Below are 19,605 nucleotides of genomic sequence, written 5' to 3' on the forward strand. Positions count from 1 at the left end.
CTGGTGTGTCTGGTTGGTGGGCAGACTGGATTGTGTACTGTGTTCCCCTGGGTCCGGTGTTGATCCAAGTACCAGAAACACAAGAGGACAAGGTCCAACCCTGAAAAGCAGGGCAGTCCGGTCTGTAGGGCGCTGCTGCATGTGCACCTCACAGACCATGTCACACAAAATGTCCGCTTCAGGTACAAGAGGTGAAACATCACCCATGCTTTCCATGCTATATTTACGCAATTCTCCCGTTTAGAACAGAACATAAAACATTGCAGACACAAATCCAAAAGATGTGCCTCTTACATTTCAGTTCCAAAAAAAAAAAAAAAAAAAACAAAGAACCAATATAAACCATGAAATGTTAAATACTCAAACCCTTAGACAAACATGAATGCCATTTCTATATTAAATAATTTACACAGACTGTTCCTCAGTCTTTTCAGCAGCAAATGAGACAAATGTCGTGACCTCTGTTTTGTTTTCATGTAGCTGTGGTCCCCTAAGACACACAGCTGAGGATTTCTGGAAAAAAAAACAAACAAAAAAACCAACTAAAAAGTTAAATAACTGCAAGCGACTTTACAGCGGGTTTTCTGCACATTAAAATATTAATTTAAACGTACACATTAAATATGATTGAACAAACATTTTGTTCATTGGTTTATCAATTTCAAAAATGGTCAATTTTGATTAAACAAGGGCAGCTAGTTATAAAACAATCAGCTTTGGATATTGGTCATTATTAATTATCAAAGAGCACAGGCTAACATACCTCAGCAAACCAGTGGACAAAATGAAGCACACAGTGGTGCACTCAGTGGTTCTGAGCTTTGATTGGATCTAAAGCCCTTTCTTTAACGCAGTGGCTCATCTTGAGCAAGACACAGGTGATGTTCCTTATGTCTTGTGTACTCATGTTACATTTCAGATTACATGTGTGATTGTGACATTTCAGATTATGTGTGTAGTCACGTGACATTTCATATTATATGCTGTCATGTGATATAACAGGTTGTGTGTGTACTCATGTGACAGTACTCATGACATGCGATAACCTTATTATTATTATTTTTTTTTTCACGTGGAGCGCTGCTCCAGGTATAGCAGAATGAAATGGCATGAATGCCACACTGTGACTCACACTCCAAGCAAGAGTATTTGTAAGGGGTTTGACAATATAACATGTTCCTGATAAAGAATCATCAACAATGTGGTCACATGGTGCTCCAATTGCCTGAAAAATTAACAACAATTATAAGAGAAAAGATCATTAAAAATCCCAGCAAGAAATGATAGCCTTCGCTTATTCCCTAATAAAACAGAAGTAATAAAATTATTATTATTATAATGAACACTACAGCCCCAAAATGAAAAATCTGTACGGAAAACACCAATGGACTGAGGTGTGAAGGTGGAGTCTGTCTGCACACGTGTCGGTGTGCTTCTGTTCACTCGGTCCTGAGGTGAGACTGGGTAAACAAGTTCACCCAAATGCACAGCTCCACCAGCTGAGGACATGTGTTGCACCGTTGCAGCACCTCCGCTGTGAGAAGACCAGCACTGCATAGTCACACTGTACCGTGCCTTCGCTGTGAGAAGAATGCTGCTGTGCCGTCAAAATGCGCTGTACCTTTGCTGTCAGAAAGATGGCCACTGTATGGCAGAACTGTGCTGTACCTTGGCAGTCAAAAGAATGGCTGCTGCACCTTTGCTGTGAGGAAAATGGCCAGTGTCCCAAAGAGCTGTGCTGTACCTTTGCGGTGAGAAAAAATGGCCACTGTCCTGAAGCTCTTGCTGTACCTTTGCTTAGAGGAAAATGGCCGCTGTTCTGTAGCTCTGTGCTGTACCTTTGCTGTGAGGAAAATGGCCACTGTCCCGAAACTCTTGCTGTACCTTTGCTGTGAGGAAAATGGCTGTTGTACCAACGCTCTGTGCTGTACCTTTGCTAAGAGGAAAATGGCCAGTGTCCCACAGAGCTGTGCTGTACCTTTGCGGTGAGAAAAATGGCTGCTGTCCTGAAGCTCTTGCTGTACCTTTGCTTAGAGTAAAATGGCCGTTGTATTGAAGCTCTGTGTTGTACCTTTGCTGTGAGGAAAATGGCCTCTGTTCTGTAGCTCTGTGCTGTACCTTTGCTGTGAGGAAAATGGCCACTGTCCTGAAACTCTTGCTGTACCTTTGCTGTGAGGAAAATGGCCACTGTATGAAAGCTCTGAGCTGTACCTTTGCGGTGAGGAAAATGGCCTCTGTTCTGTAGCTCTGTGCTGTACCTTTGCTGTGAGGAAAATGGCCACTGTCCCGAAACTCTTGCTGTACCTTTGCTGTGAGGAAAATGGCCACTGTATGAAAGCTCTGAGCTGTACCTTTGCGGTGAGAGGGAGGTGAGGTTTATGGCAGAGTAGGCTGGCTGACTGGAGGTACAGGGTTATTCAGGTCTTCATTCTGCAAAAAAAAAGACAAAAGCTCATGGGACTGAACCTGAATAAAGCAGAATTACAAATCACAAGGGTAAAGCTTCTCGTATTAGGGTTCTGCACATCACATTACAAGCTCCATTGTTGTTATCATTTGATTTTCTTTGCAGATGCCCCTTATTTAGGTAAACTTCAGTCACATTTTTAGATATATTCTATTTATACAGCAGGATATTTCCTGCTGGAATTCATGTTGCTCCGTAGTACGACGCCAGTGCCCTACCTTCTAATTTGCAACAATTCCTGTTCCCTAACTACTGCTCCACACTGCCACTCATGTAGAATATACAGGATAGTTAGCCTGAACCAATTTTTTTGGAAACATACAATGCTTAAGTAGCCTAACGGGCTTACAGTTTCAGTGTCATCAGGCAGGCAATGTAATGATAAACATTTGTTTCACGATACTTTTCTTGTCTAAAGTAAAGACAAATCCAGGTGTCAACCACACCAACAAGGCTAAAAAAAGCTAGAAATGTCTCTGAGATCGAAATTGGAGACTTCATATGAAGTTAAAACTAACTGAATCCTTGCAAACTAACCACAAGTGGAGCATTTCTTTGTTTTCTTTGCTAGCTAGCTGACTGTGGGTGATCGTTTTTAGCAAGCTGGCAAACAAACCAGCGAGCTCTCTAGGACACAAAACAAAAGTGATTCATCATGACAACATGAAATATACTGAAAAACATTTTAACATGCATCACCAAAAATGACATCTGACAACAGATGGCTTGAACCAGCATGAGACCAGTTTACAGCTTATTGGGGACTTAGTATGTACTGAAGAATGCAATTCATTTCAGCAAATGGGGGAATTCTGTTATCGAACATAGAGGCCATGTCAGATGATCTGCAAGGACAGGGCAGAACCCTGACACACCGGACCAGTGAGACAGAAACACAGAAGTCCTAGACAAAGCTATGAGGAGCATCGGCAGCGTGCGGGTCATGGGAATGGACGAGCTTGTCCAGCAACCACAGCAGACCTGCAGGAAGGGCCCGTTTGTAACTAACAAACAAGCATCAGTGTTTCCTTAGCAACCCATAAAACAGCACCAGACAAGCAGCACAGTGCGAGATCCTGATGACATCATCCTTTGGCAGGGGGAATTAGGGAGACCTGCCCCCGCGCCCTGTCTCCCCCCCGCCTCTGGATTAAGAGAGGACTGCTTGTGTGGATTTGCTGAGGGAATGTCCTGTTCTTTCCGCACGTCTGATCTGGTTCCTCACCCCCGACAGGCTCCTGCAGGCTTTTGTTGCTGTGCAGTTTTTACATAACGATGTTCCTATCTGTGATTACGCAGTCCCAGCTGGGGGGTGGGGGTGGTGGGGGGGTGGGTCCAGAATCAGGAGCTCAGAGTCATCACTAACGGCTCATCATCCTCATCCTTGACCAACAGACACACAGACTGACCGACAACTACTTTGTACTCATTCAGCTCTTTGACTGGCAATGGGGTGGGATGGGGGGGTGGGCGATGGGGAGGATGCTGTATCAATCCCATAAAAGGGATGTATGTGACACACATTTCGACGTTTGATTTGAGAAGGGCAATGACCGATTAATTGTTAACGAAGAAGGAAATACGTTTTAACAGTGACAAGTGTATTTGTAACCATTTCCCCGATAAAAATGCACCAATTACATGAAGAATTTTCCACATTAGTTGGACTGTACTACAATGCCTTTCTGAATACATTCACACGGTTTTCATCATCTCCCATGCATGTATTGACCTGTTTAGACCCACTTTTAAGTATGTTAACCTACCATAGCAACCATATATTAATGGAATTTAATGAAAATGCCTCACTTTATTGCATAGAACAGCATCATTTAACAGCGATGACTGTCAAAGCACTCATTCCTCTGCAATCACATACAGTTGCCTGTAAAACATGCAGTACTCCTGCGCAAGCTAGTCATCTCTTCAACCGAAAAGCTTACATCCCCATCTCACACCCCCGCTGACTTCCCTGCACCCCTTCACTTTAAGTGCCACGTAATTTAACCCCCCCCCTCAGATGTTCCTTCACAGACACGGTGCTGAACACAGCGCTCCGTCCTCACGTCCTCACTGTGATTTTACCCTGTTCTGACAGCTGCGTTCTCCGGATCCAGGTCAGGTGCCTGCTTGGAGATCAGGCAAGATGAGAACGACACGCCGGGTCCTACGCCTGTCTGTCACTGTCACCCACCTCATGACACCTTGGACAATGAAAGACTGTTTGCCACGGGTGCTGTCATCACGGAGACAGCGAGTTGTCTGGTCATGGTGAAAAGTCTCGGTTGAGTACGGAAACCAAATGCAGAGACAAACAATTTCAAAAACTTTTACAGGCAACACAATTTTGGGTCTTGCCTCTCTTTACAAAAAACAAAAAAGTTATTGTACATTGTAGAGTGTATAATTATAATCCAGGATTGTATGGAATTCGAGACATTTAAACATACTGTGACTGAATTAAACACACCTGTGACTGAATCAGTAGCAGGATGAAAATATATGCATTGCGTGAAATTGAGACTGAAAACTACACAAAACCGGCCTACCATCGGTAGAGAATGACAGAAGCCATGCACACAGTTACCACGTCTGTACAATGTATCTCGCACAGCGCCATCAATGACTTCAATAGCAGATTCATTTCCACTAAACAGTATGTTCAAACAGTACGTTACCCCTCATGAATGCCCTGACTGGACAAGGGTCAGACCATGAAAGGCCCTGCACAGACGGATTTCCTCTTTTAAACGCAGCTCTGTAACTTTGACTAGTGCTCACCATCAACCTGAGGAGCCATTTCCAGAGTGTATGTGTTGGGGGTGGAAGGGTGGGACATAATTCCCTTTTAGGGGTATCTGTGGGGCCTGACCCTGAGACCAGTGAAACCACACAGGCTAGGAGGGAGGAGTGAAGCCTTAGTCAGGGGGACACAATTAGCCTGTGCACACGTTATGAAGACACAGCTTTACTTCAACACACAGGCAGATAAGCACAAAGTGCTTAGAGGTTCACTGATGGCTGCAAAAAATGCAATGAAAAAAGAGTTAAGAAGTTGACCAACATTTTTTTCTTGCATTGTCTAAAATTCCAACAGGACGCAACTTTTGAACTACGCTGTAAATTGCTTATATTGCTTAAATTAGCGAGTCCTGTTGTCAGCTTTGTAAACTAAGACAAGACAAAAAAAGTGGTGTTTGCCTGATGTGACCTTGATCATGAACCTTCTTCCCTACAGTCCTTTAAAACAAATCAGCAAACTAGAGGTTTGTAAAATAACTGCATAATTTTAGTTTTACAAGTATTCACCAGCATGAATGAATCTTAACAACTGCAATTAGGAGGTAGACCCGACATTACACTGCTAAGACACATTACTCTACAACATAAATACATAAAGAAGTTGTACTTGGCTACTTAATGTCATGAAAACTAAATTCATTAACTGACAAAACTTCCGTTCTCCAATAATAATATTTCAAAGCTAACTTTTCATGAAGCTGTATTCCTAGTACAGAAGCCTAAAATAGAAGATGGCTAACCAGATCAAAAACATTTCTGTGCGGTCTGAAATGTTAAGGTACGTGTATACAAAAAGCTGCTCCATAGCCGCTGCAATTATTTCCCATGGAAGACCAGCGGCAGCAATGCCACTGTTGCATCAGATTTGGTTACCCCACAGAAATGTTTCCCACGAAAGGCGCAGTCCAAAAATTCAACTTGCTGCAGATCAGAATTGTTTATACACCCCTGATCAAAAGGGCAACTTGTAATCAGCTTGCCCCTGTGCAAGAGATGCTGCCGTTTCTACACGTGGCCACAGATTATATTTTGGGTGCCGCTTCTGTTTACGCTGCTGTGGTGAATGGTAGCCTCTCCAATCGGTTCACTAGCTGATTGTAAGTTCAAAATACTGTACTGTGAATTTGCATAATTGCAAGTTGCAAAGTATGAAAGGGACTGGACTCCTGTCCTTTAATCACTCAATTAGATGTTAAAAAAGACACATTGCTGTGTTATATTTTAAGAACCTTTTCATTCAATGTCTTTTTTTTTGCAAAGAAAATAAAGTGTAGCATTTATACTTCAGTATTATAAATAGACTAATGAAAATCAAAATGCTATGTTTATTACATACTATTCTAATTATTATTATTATAATTATCAACCAACATAAACATGGACGTTAATCAATATCATCATATATAGATATTGGAGGAAACTTTACCTTCAAGGTAAGCAGAATTTAGTTCTTACTCTATCCCCCTGCCCGTCCCATATTGATGGGAACACTGACCACAATCACAGGGAAAAAATATCTTACTCCCAACTTCTTGCAATAACAGCAGTTCAACTTTGTACACATACAGCACAAAAAACTGGGGAACCCCTTGTTAACTGGGAAAATAAATTATATTTTAAGAAGCAGGGGTTGCTCACCCACTACACTTGCAGATGTATTTTCATTTCTGTGAGAGGGCTAATACATGGTAGGCAAACAATAATAAGGATGGACTGATGGATGAAACTAATGATGGAGGGATTTACATACTCCCTTTTAAGGATCTCCAAGTGTTTTACACTGAGAAGGGGGCTCACCTCAACTAACAGCAATGCGCACCACTCACCTGAGCATCACTTTCAGTGGAAACCTCACTGTCCCTGTATGGCTCCGATCAAAGCAGTAACCTGAGCCAGCCCAGCTAGCTTCTGCCATCAGGCAGGGGAAAGTTTCAGGGTGGTACTGGCAAACTGCCATGGAATGGAAGCGTGTCCTGGCCTCCACCCATAAAAGATCTGCCAGTATTTAGAAATGGCATTAAAATTCATTTTTAAAAAGCTCAATCCAAAGATACAGTTTATCAACAAAGGCTTACACAGCACAATAAGCTGTATATAGCTCTCCCTCTGGAGGTATTTTAACTCTAAACAAAAGCTCTACTGTCTGTGCTGGGGAACAATTGATCAACGTCCACTTCGCCATTCATTTGTGTAGCCTTGTTGGTGACTGGTTTGTAACAGTTGGGTAGGTTTCCAAGCAATCGCACCCAGCATTTCCTGTTCACTGCCTAAGTCAATACTGTAGCTTTTTGGTCCCTACAAATCATGTGGGGAGGGCTTTCTCTGAACATATGGATGTTTCCAACTCACAGATGAATATGAAACAAGAAACAGTCACAGGCTGTACAATCTTTATCTTCACAGGCTGTACGATCTTTATTAGTTATTACTAATAATAACTATTATTATTATTATTATTATTAATAATAATAATAATAATAAAGCAACAAATGGTGATGAAGTCATTTTAATACAATGAATTGTACTGAAATAAAGACTCCTGGGGGCATGATTTACTGAACTGCAAAGCACCCCAGGCATACAAGCAAGCATACATGCATGCTTGAGCGGGGGGGGCAGAGGAACACAGAACCATCATACAAGAGAAACTCCAGACAGATGAGTAATAGCATGGAATATTCACACATCAACAACGGCCACTGGGCTCTGATGCATCTCAGAAAAACTCCGCTGTTTCGACACGCTGAAACAAGGTCACCTTTCCTAAGCCAGCAGCAGGTTAGCACCATTCTAAAAAAATCTCTGCCAGAGCTTCTCTGAAAAAAAAAAAGTAAAAAAAAAAAAAAAAATCAGTACTGCAGCAGAGAAACCTGAAATAAGAAGTGGCTTTTCTTACTGAGAAATCAAGAACAAAATGCTTTTATCACAGTTGTGTGATGTGAAAGCACTTTTTTACTTTGCTAAATTCCATTCCTTTCAGCAGAGAAAAGCTTTCCCTCCCCCTCAATCCACATGTTTTGCCGACTTCAGCAAGTTGAGACACCATTTTTTTCCTTGCTCGGCCCCCTCGATGTTGTAAACTCCGGAGGCCCTGAGAGCAGGTTTTCCCTGCCCAAAACAGCCATCACTGCATGCAGAATGAGGTCATTTTCCTGAGTCTTCAAAAGAACTGGGAGAACCCAAACAGGGGTGTAGTGCATTCTCGGCCCTGTAGCTGTACACCTGTGCCATTGTAGCTTGAAAAAAGGGCCAGCATTTAAGGGCAGTATCATTCTGAAAATTAGTTAGAAGACATGATCCAAAACACTACTCTGTATTATCTCTCTACATACTCATGGCAACCTCAGAAAAAAGCTCACATAATGATCTAGAGCTGTGGAAAATAATTGTTTTTATGATGCATCGCGATGCGAAAGTGAAAGATTCTACATCGATGCAGAAAAAGAAAATAATCGATTCTTAAATAATTAACCCTTTCGCACGTACGGTCACACCGGTGTGATTAGCCGTTTAGCGCGTATGATAAAACCGGTGAGATTCGAACTAGGGACTAGTTCCAAGAACTAGGGTTGGCCAATGGCTGACAGACATCACAATGTTTGGCATCGTGATTTAAACCGCCCCCCCCCCCCGACACAGACAGCTGGGCGCATCCTACCACACACACACTATAATTCCAGTGTCTCTGCTATAACGTAAAAAATATATATTTATTACTTATTTGCGGGGATTTCCCCGGGGATCAACTTGAGCCGTAGAACTGATGAATGTGTATTTCAAGGAGTGTCAGCCAGAGAGCGCAAAAATGAAGGATGGGTTTATTCTAATTGTTATATTAGTTCCTTGCGCCTGATTTAAAGGAAAAACAGCTTATTTAATCACACTATACCGCCCAGTGAAAGCATGTTTTAATTTAGGCGCACACATAAAAATTATTTTTACATCCACCTGATTTGCACCTACCTCAGTAAATCGGGGGCGAGTCTTTACTTCTATCGCAAAACTGAGGATTAAAACTTACCTACAGAGCGAACTCTCCAGTTCTCTGCTATACCTGTCTTAAACAAATAATTCCTAATTGTTATATTGTTATAAACCTTTTTCACCATGTCTCCCCCTGCACATTTAACTATATTTCATGTTTAGGAAAAGTATAATTGATAAATTATTAATATTATAATGACTAGAGGAAACTCTTGCTGATTTTTAGCGTTATTAAGCTTCTCATAGTTTTCAGTTAGCATTTGCTATATTTTTTATGTTAAATTGCTGTTTCCTCAAAGCTAAAATTAGCTAGAATTTTTCCAATCTAGTGTTCTAATTGCACCGGTTTTAGCATACGCGCTAAATGGCAAACCACGCCGGTGTGAACGTACGCGCGAAAAGGTTGAAAAAAAATTTGTCTTTTAGACAGTGGATTTTCTTTAACTTTAAATATAATTCAACTGAAAAACAAATAACCATAACCACTAATTTACAATGCACTAAAAACAAAAATGTTTTGTGTTACTGTTTACATATACCTTGTGGTAATTTTACTTGAAAAAGATTTTTATGTTGTATGACTTGATATGATTTTTGAAAACAGCTGCTAAAAAAAAAGTTGAAAACTAAAACCAGTTCAAATCTGAGGGCTTGCATTCTTGTATAAAAAAAAAAACAAAAAAACATGGAGGACAAGATGCATCGTGATGCATCGAGAATCTTTTTGTAATGAAATCGCTACCCTTTGAATCGTTATCGAATCGAATCGTGAGATCAGTGAAGATTCACACCTCTATAATGATCCCAGAGAGACAGAGATGAGCTGATTCCTCTCCAGTTTCCTCACATCGGATTAATGTAAAGTAAATGCAACTATTGATCACACCAATATTGCTGGACAAGAATGGACATATCATAAGAACAAATAAATGCAACACGGTGATTTGGATTTGCATTTCTGGATGAGTAAATAACTACCCAAACCCAGTGGAAAAAAATCGACCAAACGTTCAGTACCACATCGCTCATATGGACAGCTTTAGCACTGGCTGACGCAATGTCCCCATTCACTTAACCTCTGTTCACCCCACTCCCGGCCATTTTGGTACTGCGCCAGCAGCAGATGAGACGAGGGGTGAGAGACTAACTGCAGATTCTCACTTAACTCAAAACAAAGTAGAGGAACACTGGGAGGAACAGCGTCGAAAAAGAGCCTGGTTCCAGCTAAAGTGGAAAAAGACCTAAAGTAGGCCTAAATACCAGAAACAAAGAAGGCCTAAACACTCCACACAAACATGCGAGAGGGTTCCAACTTCAGGCAAAGACATGCCAGAGCAGACGCACTTCACAAAACTTTCCACTGCTGTTCCTGTGACCTCCACTATAAGGACATAAATAAGGACATAAGCACTTCTGGAAATAATGTTATATGCCTGCTGGCACGAGTCCATGCTGGCTGCTGCGGGAGGCAGACACATGCAGCCCAGAAGGTTGTTTACAGTTTAAATGCAAACACAGCGAGGTTTTAATAAGTTTGTTGTAGTTTATTGTGGCTTCTTCTGGACTCCCTCCAGAAGCGAGTCCTCTTTTTTTGTTAGACAGAAAGAGGGAGCTCTGAAACTGAGTCTCTCTCTGTCTCTCTCTCTCCTAGAGCCAACACCCAAGTCCTGGGCACTGACCCAGTGCGACTGATCCCAGGTCAGATCAAAGTGCCTGCATAGAGCCCACACCACACCCCTCAACTGCTGATCAAACCTAAAGACGGCACAGTCCCTGCAGACAATGCAGACCTTGATCTTGTTTATTTTCACGGTCAAGGCTACGCGGATGCACCACAGATTCACTGATCTCCACAGTATGTGGATCTGCTGATGTAATGGGATCGGTCAACAGGAAGGGCCGTCCGGATCACACGAACCAGTGAATGCGTGCCGCACATTCGCAGCATTGATGCCTAAAAGACAGGCCCGCTGCAAACAGCGCTGACCTTGCAGACTCACAGCTGACACGCAGCTGACCAGACCTCTCCAGATCATTCTCTGCCTTTTTCCCCCTCTTTACTGAGCGCTGTGTGTCTGGCCTAGCCTGGCCTTGACCCAGGCCTGCCCGGCTGCCAGGTCCCACACGGGCAGGAGGTGAAGCGAGGACAGCCCGCTGAGGGCTCCAATGAGCTGGGCAGATCACACAGAGCTGGGGTGGGTGGGGCGGGGCTGTGCGAAACGCAAAGTCAGGAACACACACGAATCTCCCTCCACAACCGAAACTGATATCCCCCATGCTCTTACACTTCACAGCAGATTCATTCTGAGGCCGGGGCACAGAACCACATGATCGCAGGATACCAACCTCTAAAATGACAACAAGAGAAACACACTCTTGCAAACAGTCCATAAAATCAGTGTGGAGGAAAACGACCACTGTACTCGGTGATACTAATGTGTCAAGAGTTGTCTGTTTAGGGAATGAGGAGTGACGACATGAATAATACACCATATGAATTGAGAGGCGTCCAACTCATCCCATTAAGAAACTGTAGAAGACAACAGAAAATATGAACGAGTGCATCTCTCACCAAAGACAACCTTCACTTTCCCGATCCCAGGATTTGTGTTCCTCTAACATGTCTCCACTAGGTATTAAAGCAAGCTGCAGCAAGGCAGTAGCCAAGTTAAAAGCTCCACTGCCGTGACAGGTTTGAGCAGTCCTAACACTACGTCCATCAATCTGATGAAATGTGGTGACCAGGAAGGTCTTCAATCTTGGGGGCTGTCATAATCCATTGATTAACTGGACCAATTAATCAACTAAAGCTTGATCCGACAACTAAATCTTTGATCAAAATTCAACAGGTTTAATAAACAATTTAAACATTGTGATGTCACGCACATGCATGTGCTGGCATTGTCACCAGCACCCTGGCTGAACCCCTCGAGTCTGTCCCAGGTCTACCTCCTCACTGTTATGTCCCACATATTTCTGATGAGGTTTTTGGTTAAAAAAATATGGTGAGGAATAACTTAATTGGCCTGTAGATGGGGGGGGGGGGGGGGGGCTTCCTTTATAATACTAAAGGAAGCTTGTGGCTACCTGGATAAAACTATCGAGCTAAAAAAGGATCTAGGTAAAACAAACAAAAAAACAGGATGCCATTTACAATTAGCAAACACATAAGTCATCGATATGTCACCAGAATTAAATCAGTGTGCACCTAGCTAGCAAGCTGCACAGGTCTGACAAAAGGATGAACAGACACAGTACCATCATACTGGGATAACTTAGCAGTAGGACAGCTGACACTTGCTACTTCAATAGAGTAAGACATCTCTCTCACCCTGCACAGCAGCGATACCAGAAAAAACACAGCAGACTTAATTTGGATTGACTGTTTTGTTAACTGCATTTGCAAATTAATAACATTAGCTATATGGGTATTAACTTTCAAGGAACAGCGCAAATCACAAATCTGATTAGAAAGATTAGAAAATGAATAGAGAAAATCAACAACCAGCGAAAACTTTCAAATGAAAAGAGTGTTACATGACATCTATATGATGTCAGTATTACTGTAGAAGGTAATATCGATGAAGAACTTACCCTTTTTGTAAGATAATTACACAAGTAAGCCACAGTTACAGCTGCACACCCTGACAAAAACTGTTACAAAAATGCAAACCATCTCTTGGGACACCTCAGATACACAACCATAAAAAGGATCTGACTATTGTACTAATTATTCAACTAATCAAACAAGAAAGGTATAAAGGAGATCATAAGTATTTTCTGCAGCTAGCTGACACCCTTTTTGTGCTAGTTCTGCCTGACTAGCGAGATTCTGAATATTTTTATTACACTTTGTATCTAAAACTAGTTTGTGAATGTCAAGAAGATGTCCACTTGTTAGTTATATTGATTACACACGCAAATTTTATAGCTTTACAGCTGACTGAGAGAAACCAGAAATTATTCTTTTTTAGCCTATAATGATAAGGGACATATTTTTCACTATCACATATTTGGAGTGGAAATCACCTCTAAATGGGCTCCAGGCTTTTTGTTAATTTGGTCATCAGTCAACAGCTGAAGGAGTGCACTAATGGTGGCTCTGTGGAGCTGCAGAGTTGGGGGGGGGGCTAAGACAGGGTGCCAGATGTGGGCGCCTGAGACGCGCCCCTCCTCCCTGCAGAGAGTCAGGATGTTTTACAGGAGTTTCTATCGTAAGGTTGTCTCTGGAAAAGAGGCAGAAAGCCATAGTAAAATTGCTGCCACAGAGTTCCAGCCCTGGAGCTACACTCAGCCTCTAACCCCTAATTTCCCCCTTTATGCACATTCCTTCACCTCCCTTCAAAGAGTGCCCCCATCCTTGACTGAAACCCAATTTGGTCCTCTTTAAACTTCTGCACCACTCCTACAGTAGAATGACACAGAGACACTACTTTTTGACTGTTAAATATATTGGGTAAACTGATGCCATTTGGCTGTGTGCACAGCTGTCCTGCAGTGTTCTGTGGGCACCAGTGGGGGTGCTTTCAAGAGCCTAACCCACATATCACTACTGAATATCTGCACTAAAACAAATAGGGAACACTACAGTGTAACTCAACTGCTTATTTACGTGATGTGGTCAAATATAAAGTCACTAAAATAAAGGTTTATTTGTCAATAAAGAAGAACATGCTGATGATAATATAGGATTTTCCAACACAGCCGCCTAGTCTGTCTGCTATTTGTATTTTGCACTGTACTTTCTAATGCTCGAAGTCACCCTAGATAACAGCATTTACAAAATAAACAAATAACAGTAACAAAAACTTCCACCTGCTGTCACTTTTCTCAGGGACACCATGCCTTGACAGATAAATTTACTGCACAAATAAATAACATGAATATATAAAAACAAATACACATGAATAGAAATAAGGTGTTTTCACTCTTTTCTATCTGAATAACTTTAACTGTCTGAACTGTGATAAACAGTGATGCTCATCTTAGTAATGAGGTATTGTGTGGCCTAAAATTCAAGTCTGTTTAGCCAGGGCACCACCACCACCACCAGGTCTACAGACTGATGGCCAGGAAATTATAGTGAGAACAGTGACAATCTCTTCAGAAGTTATCCAGAAATAGCAGTGAGTAAATGAACTTGCCAGACACACAAAAACACAGTGTCAGTTGCCTGTGTAAACAGGACATTGTTTTCACCCTCAGTGTGTTTAACACTTCCGCTGAACAAGACGCCTCCTATCCCATCAACGGCTTCCCACGGGGACACACGGTTGTGTTATTACACCCCCCAGCTCCCCTCCCCCTTCCGAAAACACACACCAGCCAATCCAGCCCTGCATAATGACCACTCTAAAACGTGGGATGCCTGCAATTTCACTCCATCTCAATTATTCATTTCCCTGCACGGCACAGCTGAGAAAAGCCCTCCTCCTCTCTTCTGGACATGTGGGATTTCTGACAAGCACTGCACTCCATAACCGGATCCACACATATGCATGCCCCACACACACACACACACACACACACATATATATCAGTGTACACAGGCCTTGCCCACTTCAACTCTTTTGAACGACTGTACTTACAGAGAAATAGAAAATAGTACTGTAAACCCCTGCTGCAAAAAGGCGACCAAAAGATGAAACAATGCAGGACTACATTTTCATGAAGACACCTCTCAACTCCACATTCCTTCATATTGTGACACTTTCTATGTCTTGAGCGCAATGAATTTGCTTCCTTTATTCCGCTACTTTTAACGCAGACACCTAATAAAGTGTATGTTCCCATTTCTAAAGCAGTGCAAAAATGTTATTCTGACAACAATTTAAAATGTAGTGACAGAGGTTAATTCTTTCTGCATCTTACCCTACACTGATATTAAGAGAAGGATAGTAAGACGGTGACGAGGGTTATGTCATGTTAACTTGTAAGTGCACGGTAATGCCTCTGTTGTTAATTTAATACCTCTTTATAAAGAGTTTTTTTTTTAACTTTGCTAAGGATCAGTGCATTTTAGACTGCACCTCATACTGATCCTGCAAAACTGCAGCAATATGCGCACAGAATCTGGTGAAAAACTGAAATACAATGATACTGTCAACAAATACAATATTTTACACTTGTGAACGACCAAATAACTTTAATTCCTGCCTACACCACAAACACACGCCTAACTACAAGGTTTCCCTTGTCTACAACCCGAGAAGCAGCAAGCTAACTATATGCATCTTCTGCAAGCACCCAGAAAATCTCCTTCCCCAGGCAAACTCTGTAACCATTACAGTAACACCCTTCATTAACCAATGTCTATATTGCTTACAACAGAAATTACTGAGTTAACAGTCACTCTCTATGTGTTGTCAGACGGAGTTTAGCCCTGTTAACAGTGATTCAAGCTGCACACCTGAAGAGGCATATGTACCAAGTACAGAGTAACTGCAAGGAGAACAACAATAACCTCCAAAGCACATTCCATGAAAACATCTCATAATTACAGGTTTGTGTTTTGTGGCATAAAGCCAACAGCAGTTTATGTACGGGAGCCTAACCTTCTCTGTGTGCTGGAGTCTTCCTCAGGTCTTCTTCTTTCTGAAACCTGATGCTTGCATAGGTGCTGGGGTCATCAGAGGACCCTCCCCTTGGCAGGGTCTGGTCCTTCACCAGATCCAGATCCATGTAGTTGAGGCTCGCCCGGAGGGCGGTCCCTGGCGCCGTCTCTCTCCTGCCACAAGCGGCCGGCTCACCAGGCTTCAGCCACACGTTCTCAAAGGAGGCGGAGCTGTGGCGCTTCACATCCTCCGAGCAGGATGGGGCTGCCACTCCGACCGTCGCCGTGGTCGCGGACGAGAAGGTCTCCGAGCTGTGCCGCCTGCGGCCCTGTGGGTCGGCCCGGATCACTTTGGCACCCTGATTCCGGTTAGGACTAGAGTTGACCCTGGTGAAAGCACTTAACCCTGACATCAGCCCAGGACAACCAGTGCCCGAGACGTCATTCAGCAGAGCCCCCTCCTGGCTTGGCAATGTGGAGCAGGGAGGGGTCTCGGCAGAGCTACTTATCTCAGAGTAGCTGAGCAACACCTGCGGCTCTGGGTAACCGCAACATGGGGCTCCAAGCTGCATGTGAACGTAGTCACAAGTCTGTGCTCCTGCACAGGGAGGTGCAGATGAGACAGCGGGGGCAACGCTTGCACCATCATCTGCGCAAGCTGTGGCCTGGGCTGAGGTGTTGGGCTTGCCGCCCTGGGCCCCCAGCTCCATGTTCATGTACTCAGAAGAGTGCCGCGTCAATCTCTCAGAGCTGCCCTCCGCAAACACAGGCTCCAGCAGGGAGGCCAGGCTGGCGGAGAATGGCCTGTCGCTGAACTCCATGTTGATGTACTCTCCTGGGCTCACGGGCGCTGGCGGGAAGGGGCTCTCCCGTGCCCGCGGAAGCGTGCTGGCTCTGCTGCCATCCAGAGAGAGGCGCGTTGGCCGCATCAGCCTCCCGTTCGCCTCCCCTCTCTGGGGCTTGATAGCCAGCTGCCCGCTTCCCTGCCCTCCCAGGCTGTCGCTGCTGGTGGAGGAGGAGGAGGAGTCCCCATAGGCCAGCCTGCAGGAGCTCCCAGGGAGGCGCAGCGGGCTCTGCTCCTGCTTCCTGTTTGTGTGTCTAAAGGAGCGAGGTAGTGAGTAGTAAGAGTGCATGGGTTTGTGTGGCTCTGCCACTGGGTTGAAGTAGCAATCGGGTGGAGTGCTGGTGGTAGAGCAGCTCGCAGGAGACATATTGATGTAGTCTCCGCACGACTCCTTCCCCTCGCTGCTCCCCGACAGCACGGGATTGGCCCCGTTGGTCCACACTTTGCTGTAGTTTGCAGTCTCCGGGGAGCAGCTCACGCTAGGCGACATCATCATGTACCCACTGGAGTCCACTCGGCAGTGTGGGCGCGGGCTGAGGATCTGCTGGGGTGCAGACACACTTTTTGGGCTCATGGGCATGTAGTCGTCGCTCTTACGGGCCACGGGAGCCACACCCGGTGACATGGGCATGTACCCGTCGTCTCCTGGCCCCACCCTGCCGCCCTCCAGATGCAGGTCAAGGCTCTCCTCGGGGTACGAGTGCGCGGGAAGGAAAGCAGAGTGTCTGTAGGACGACGCCCTGTTGTAAGTCGGCATCATCGGTGCGTACTCCTCTAGCGACGCAGTGGAAGACTGTGAGGGGGTCTTCTGGTGGGAGATGGTTGGGGGTGAGGCACCTGAGGAGTGTGTCCGCTTCCTGAAGCTCTTCTCCAGCTCTGGCTCTTCGAGGCGGGGAGGCGTGCAGCGGGGGTGGGGGCGGCTACAGTGCCCGTTGGACACCAGGCCGGGCTTGGCCATGCACATGTAGTTGTTCAGCTCCTCTTCCCTGGCAGGGGGCGTGTGCCCCAGAGAGTCCGGCGTGACGCTGCGGAAGGAGCTCCGGAAGTCGCAGGGGCTGGAGCCGTACTCGTCGGAAGAGATGAAGCCACCGTCGCTGGGGGAGCCGGAGGCGGAGGCGCTGGAGCGGCGGGGGTAGACGCAGTCGGAGGTGGAGCCGTGCCCGCTGGTGCTGCTGGAGGAGAGGCTGACAGGGCTGATGGCAGAGGGGGAGCAGCGAGAGGAGGGCATGGGGATGGACCTGCTGTGGCTGAGAGGCGGGTGGAGCCGGGAGCCGCCCCGGTGCCGCTGACAGTGCGTCCGCACGGAGCTAGGGCTGCCCGGGCTGCCGTCCACAGAGGCCGGTCTGGACATGGTGCCCTCGCCGTCACTGCAGGCTCTCACTCTGAACGAATGAGCTTGCTTCCCTGGGGCAGCTGGAGAGGTGGCGGTAACGCTCTCTGCCCGGGACCTCCTGCCGAGCCCAACCTGGCTGGGGGGTGGGTTGTTGTGGTGGTGCCTTCTCAGAGGCACCGATATGGGAGTGGAGCAGTTGGAGGAAGACTGACTTTTACTCCTTGGGCGAAACTCATCACTCATTGCTTTCATGGCCTCCAAAATCGTTTCGTGCATATTCTGTGCGACAACAGAATCGTCCACTTGCATCCAGAACTCTCCGGGTCCCGTAACTGCGGATCTCCCCACTTCGATGAAAAAGAAATTCTCAGAATGACCACATCTCCGGATGTTCATAAGCTGCAAAACCACGGCTGCTGCGTCCGAGTTCAGTTTCACAAAGCTAATCGTTTTATTTGTTAGGCACAATCTGTAAATCCCAATCAAATTTTTAATTTGTCCCAGTCCCTTTGGTTTTAAAATAACTTGCCAGACTTCTTTAAAGGCGGGTCCCGGTGCAACGTCCCCATAACTGTCCTCCCCCATTCCATTGCCCCCGGCGGGCTCGTGCATTTTACCCTTGTTGTGCAGGTCCACGAGCGCTTGGTACCACAGGTCTTGCTCCTGCTCACTGTCCGCTGCGATTGCAAAATACTCCTCCTTGGTGTACAGCGCCACCAAATACTTGTTTTTGGAGTCGGCTCTCTTGTTAATATTGAAGCAACTCTCCAATGGAATCGACCTTTTGGGAGCACCGGACTTGTGTCTCCATTTTTTCTCGTTTTCGTAATATTCCAGTCTCGAGGGTCCCGAGACACTCGCAGTCCGCAGGACAAAAAATCTCTTGTGCATGCTTTTGGGTTTCCTTAAATAACCCACCTTTCTCACATCCGAAAAACAACCATGATCTGAGGTTGGGCTTGCCATTTTGAAAATGAAAACGTTGCTAGATATATAATCAAAAGTAAAATAACCTTACCAACAGCAACTCTTTCTTTGCATAAAGCAAACTAAAACGAGCAAAGCTACTTATTATTCAAATGCATAAAAATAAACGTTTACGTACCCTTATTTCATTAACTAGCTATTCAAGTTAGCTGAACTAAAACGGTCCAATTAGGTAACAGCACTACACCTAAACAATCGCCCGCTTGAGTACGAAACCTTCGCGGCGTGTTAACATTACATCTTTATGGCAAAGCGTGAAAATATAGCTAAATCATTCGCAGTATGTACAATTCGTATCAAAAATATTTAGTACAAGGGAAATGAAAGGGAAGGGAAATTCCAATTTGACTTTAGTCTGGAGTTCCAAATGCACGATCAAAACAAGCACCGTTCGCGTACGACTCCATAGAGCTACCTAACTAGCTAGTTAGCTAGCTAATTCAGTCAATATCCCTGCAAATGTAAAAAGTGCAAATCACAAAAGCACAATCACAATATATACCTGACTATCAAATTAAAAATAGTCCTGGGACGCAACAATGTGCAATACCGATTGAATGCGCCGTAATTCCATTTTTTTCTCATCCCTTCAGTTTGCGGGTCCACAGCTACCAAAACAAGGCGCCGTGCCTGTT

At 44.7% G+C, this 19,605-nt stretch overlaps 1 protein-coding gene across 2 annotated transcripts; it reads right to left on the reverse strand.

Annotated features, from left to right (window-relative positions):
• Window positions 1-680: 680 nt before the first annotated feature.
• Window positions 681-19,605, reverse strand: irs1 (insulin receptor substrate 1). Of its 2 annotated transcripts, XR_005005185.1 has the most exons (3): window positions 15,808-19,605; window positions 2,352-2,430; window positions 681-2,211 (listed from the first exon to the last, which is right to left on the reverse strand). XR_005005185.1 is itself a non-coding variant. In XM_036536930.1 (2 exons), exons 1-2 carry the CDS (start codon window positions 18,947-18,949, stop codon window positions 2,426-2,428), a joined length of 3,147 nt encoding a protein of 1,048 aa, XP_036392823.1. In that variant the 5' UTR covers window positions 18,950-19,605; the 3' UTR covers window positions 681-2,425. The 2 variants fall into 2 exon arrangements, 1 of the variants encoding a protein (XP_036392823.1); XM_036536930.1 differs by having other exon boundaries at window positions 681-2,430.

This window comes from Megalops cyprinoides, chromosome 9 (assembly GCF_013368585.1).
Source record: "Megalops cyprinoides isolate fMegCyp1 chromosome 9, fMegCyp1.pri, whole genome shotgun sequence".
NCBI classification, from domain to species: domain Eukaryota; kingdom Metazoa; phylum Chordata; class Actinopteri; order Elopiformes; family Megalopidae; genus Megalops; species Megalops cyprinoides.

Bases quoted from the DNA above. Each gene is read 5' to 3' on its own strand.
- irs1 (XM_036536930.1), bottom strand. From the start codon at position 18,949: ATGGCAAGCCCAACCTCAGATCATGGTTGTTTTTCGGATGTGAGAAAG.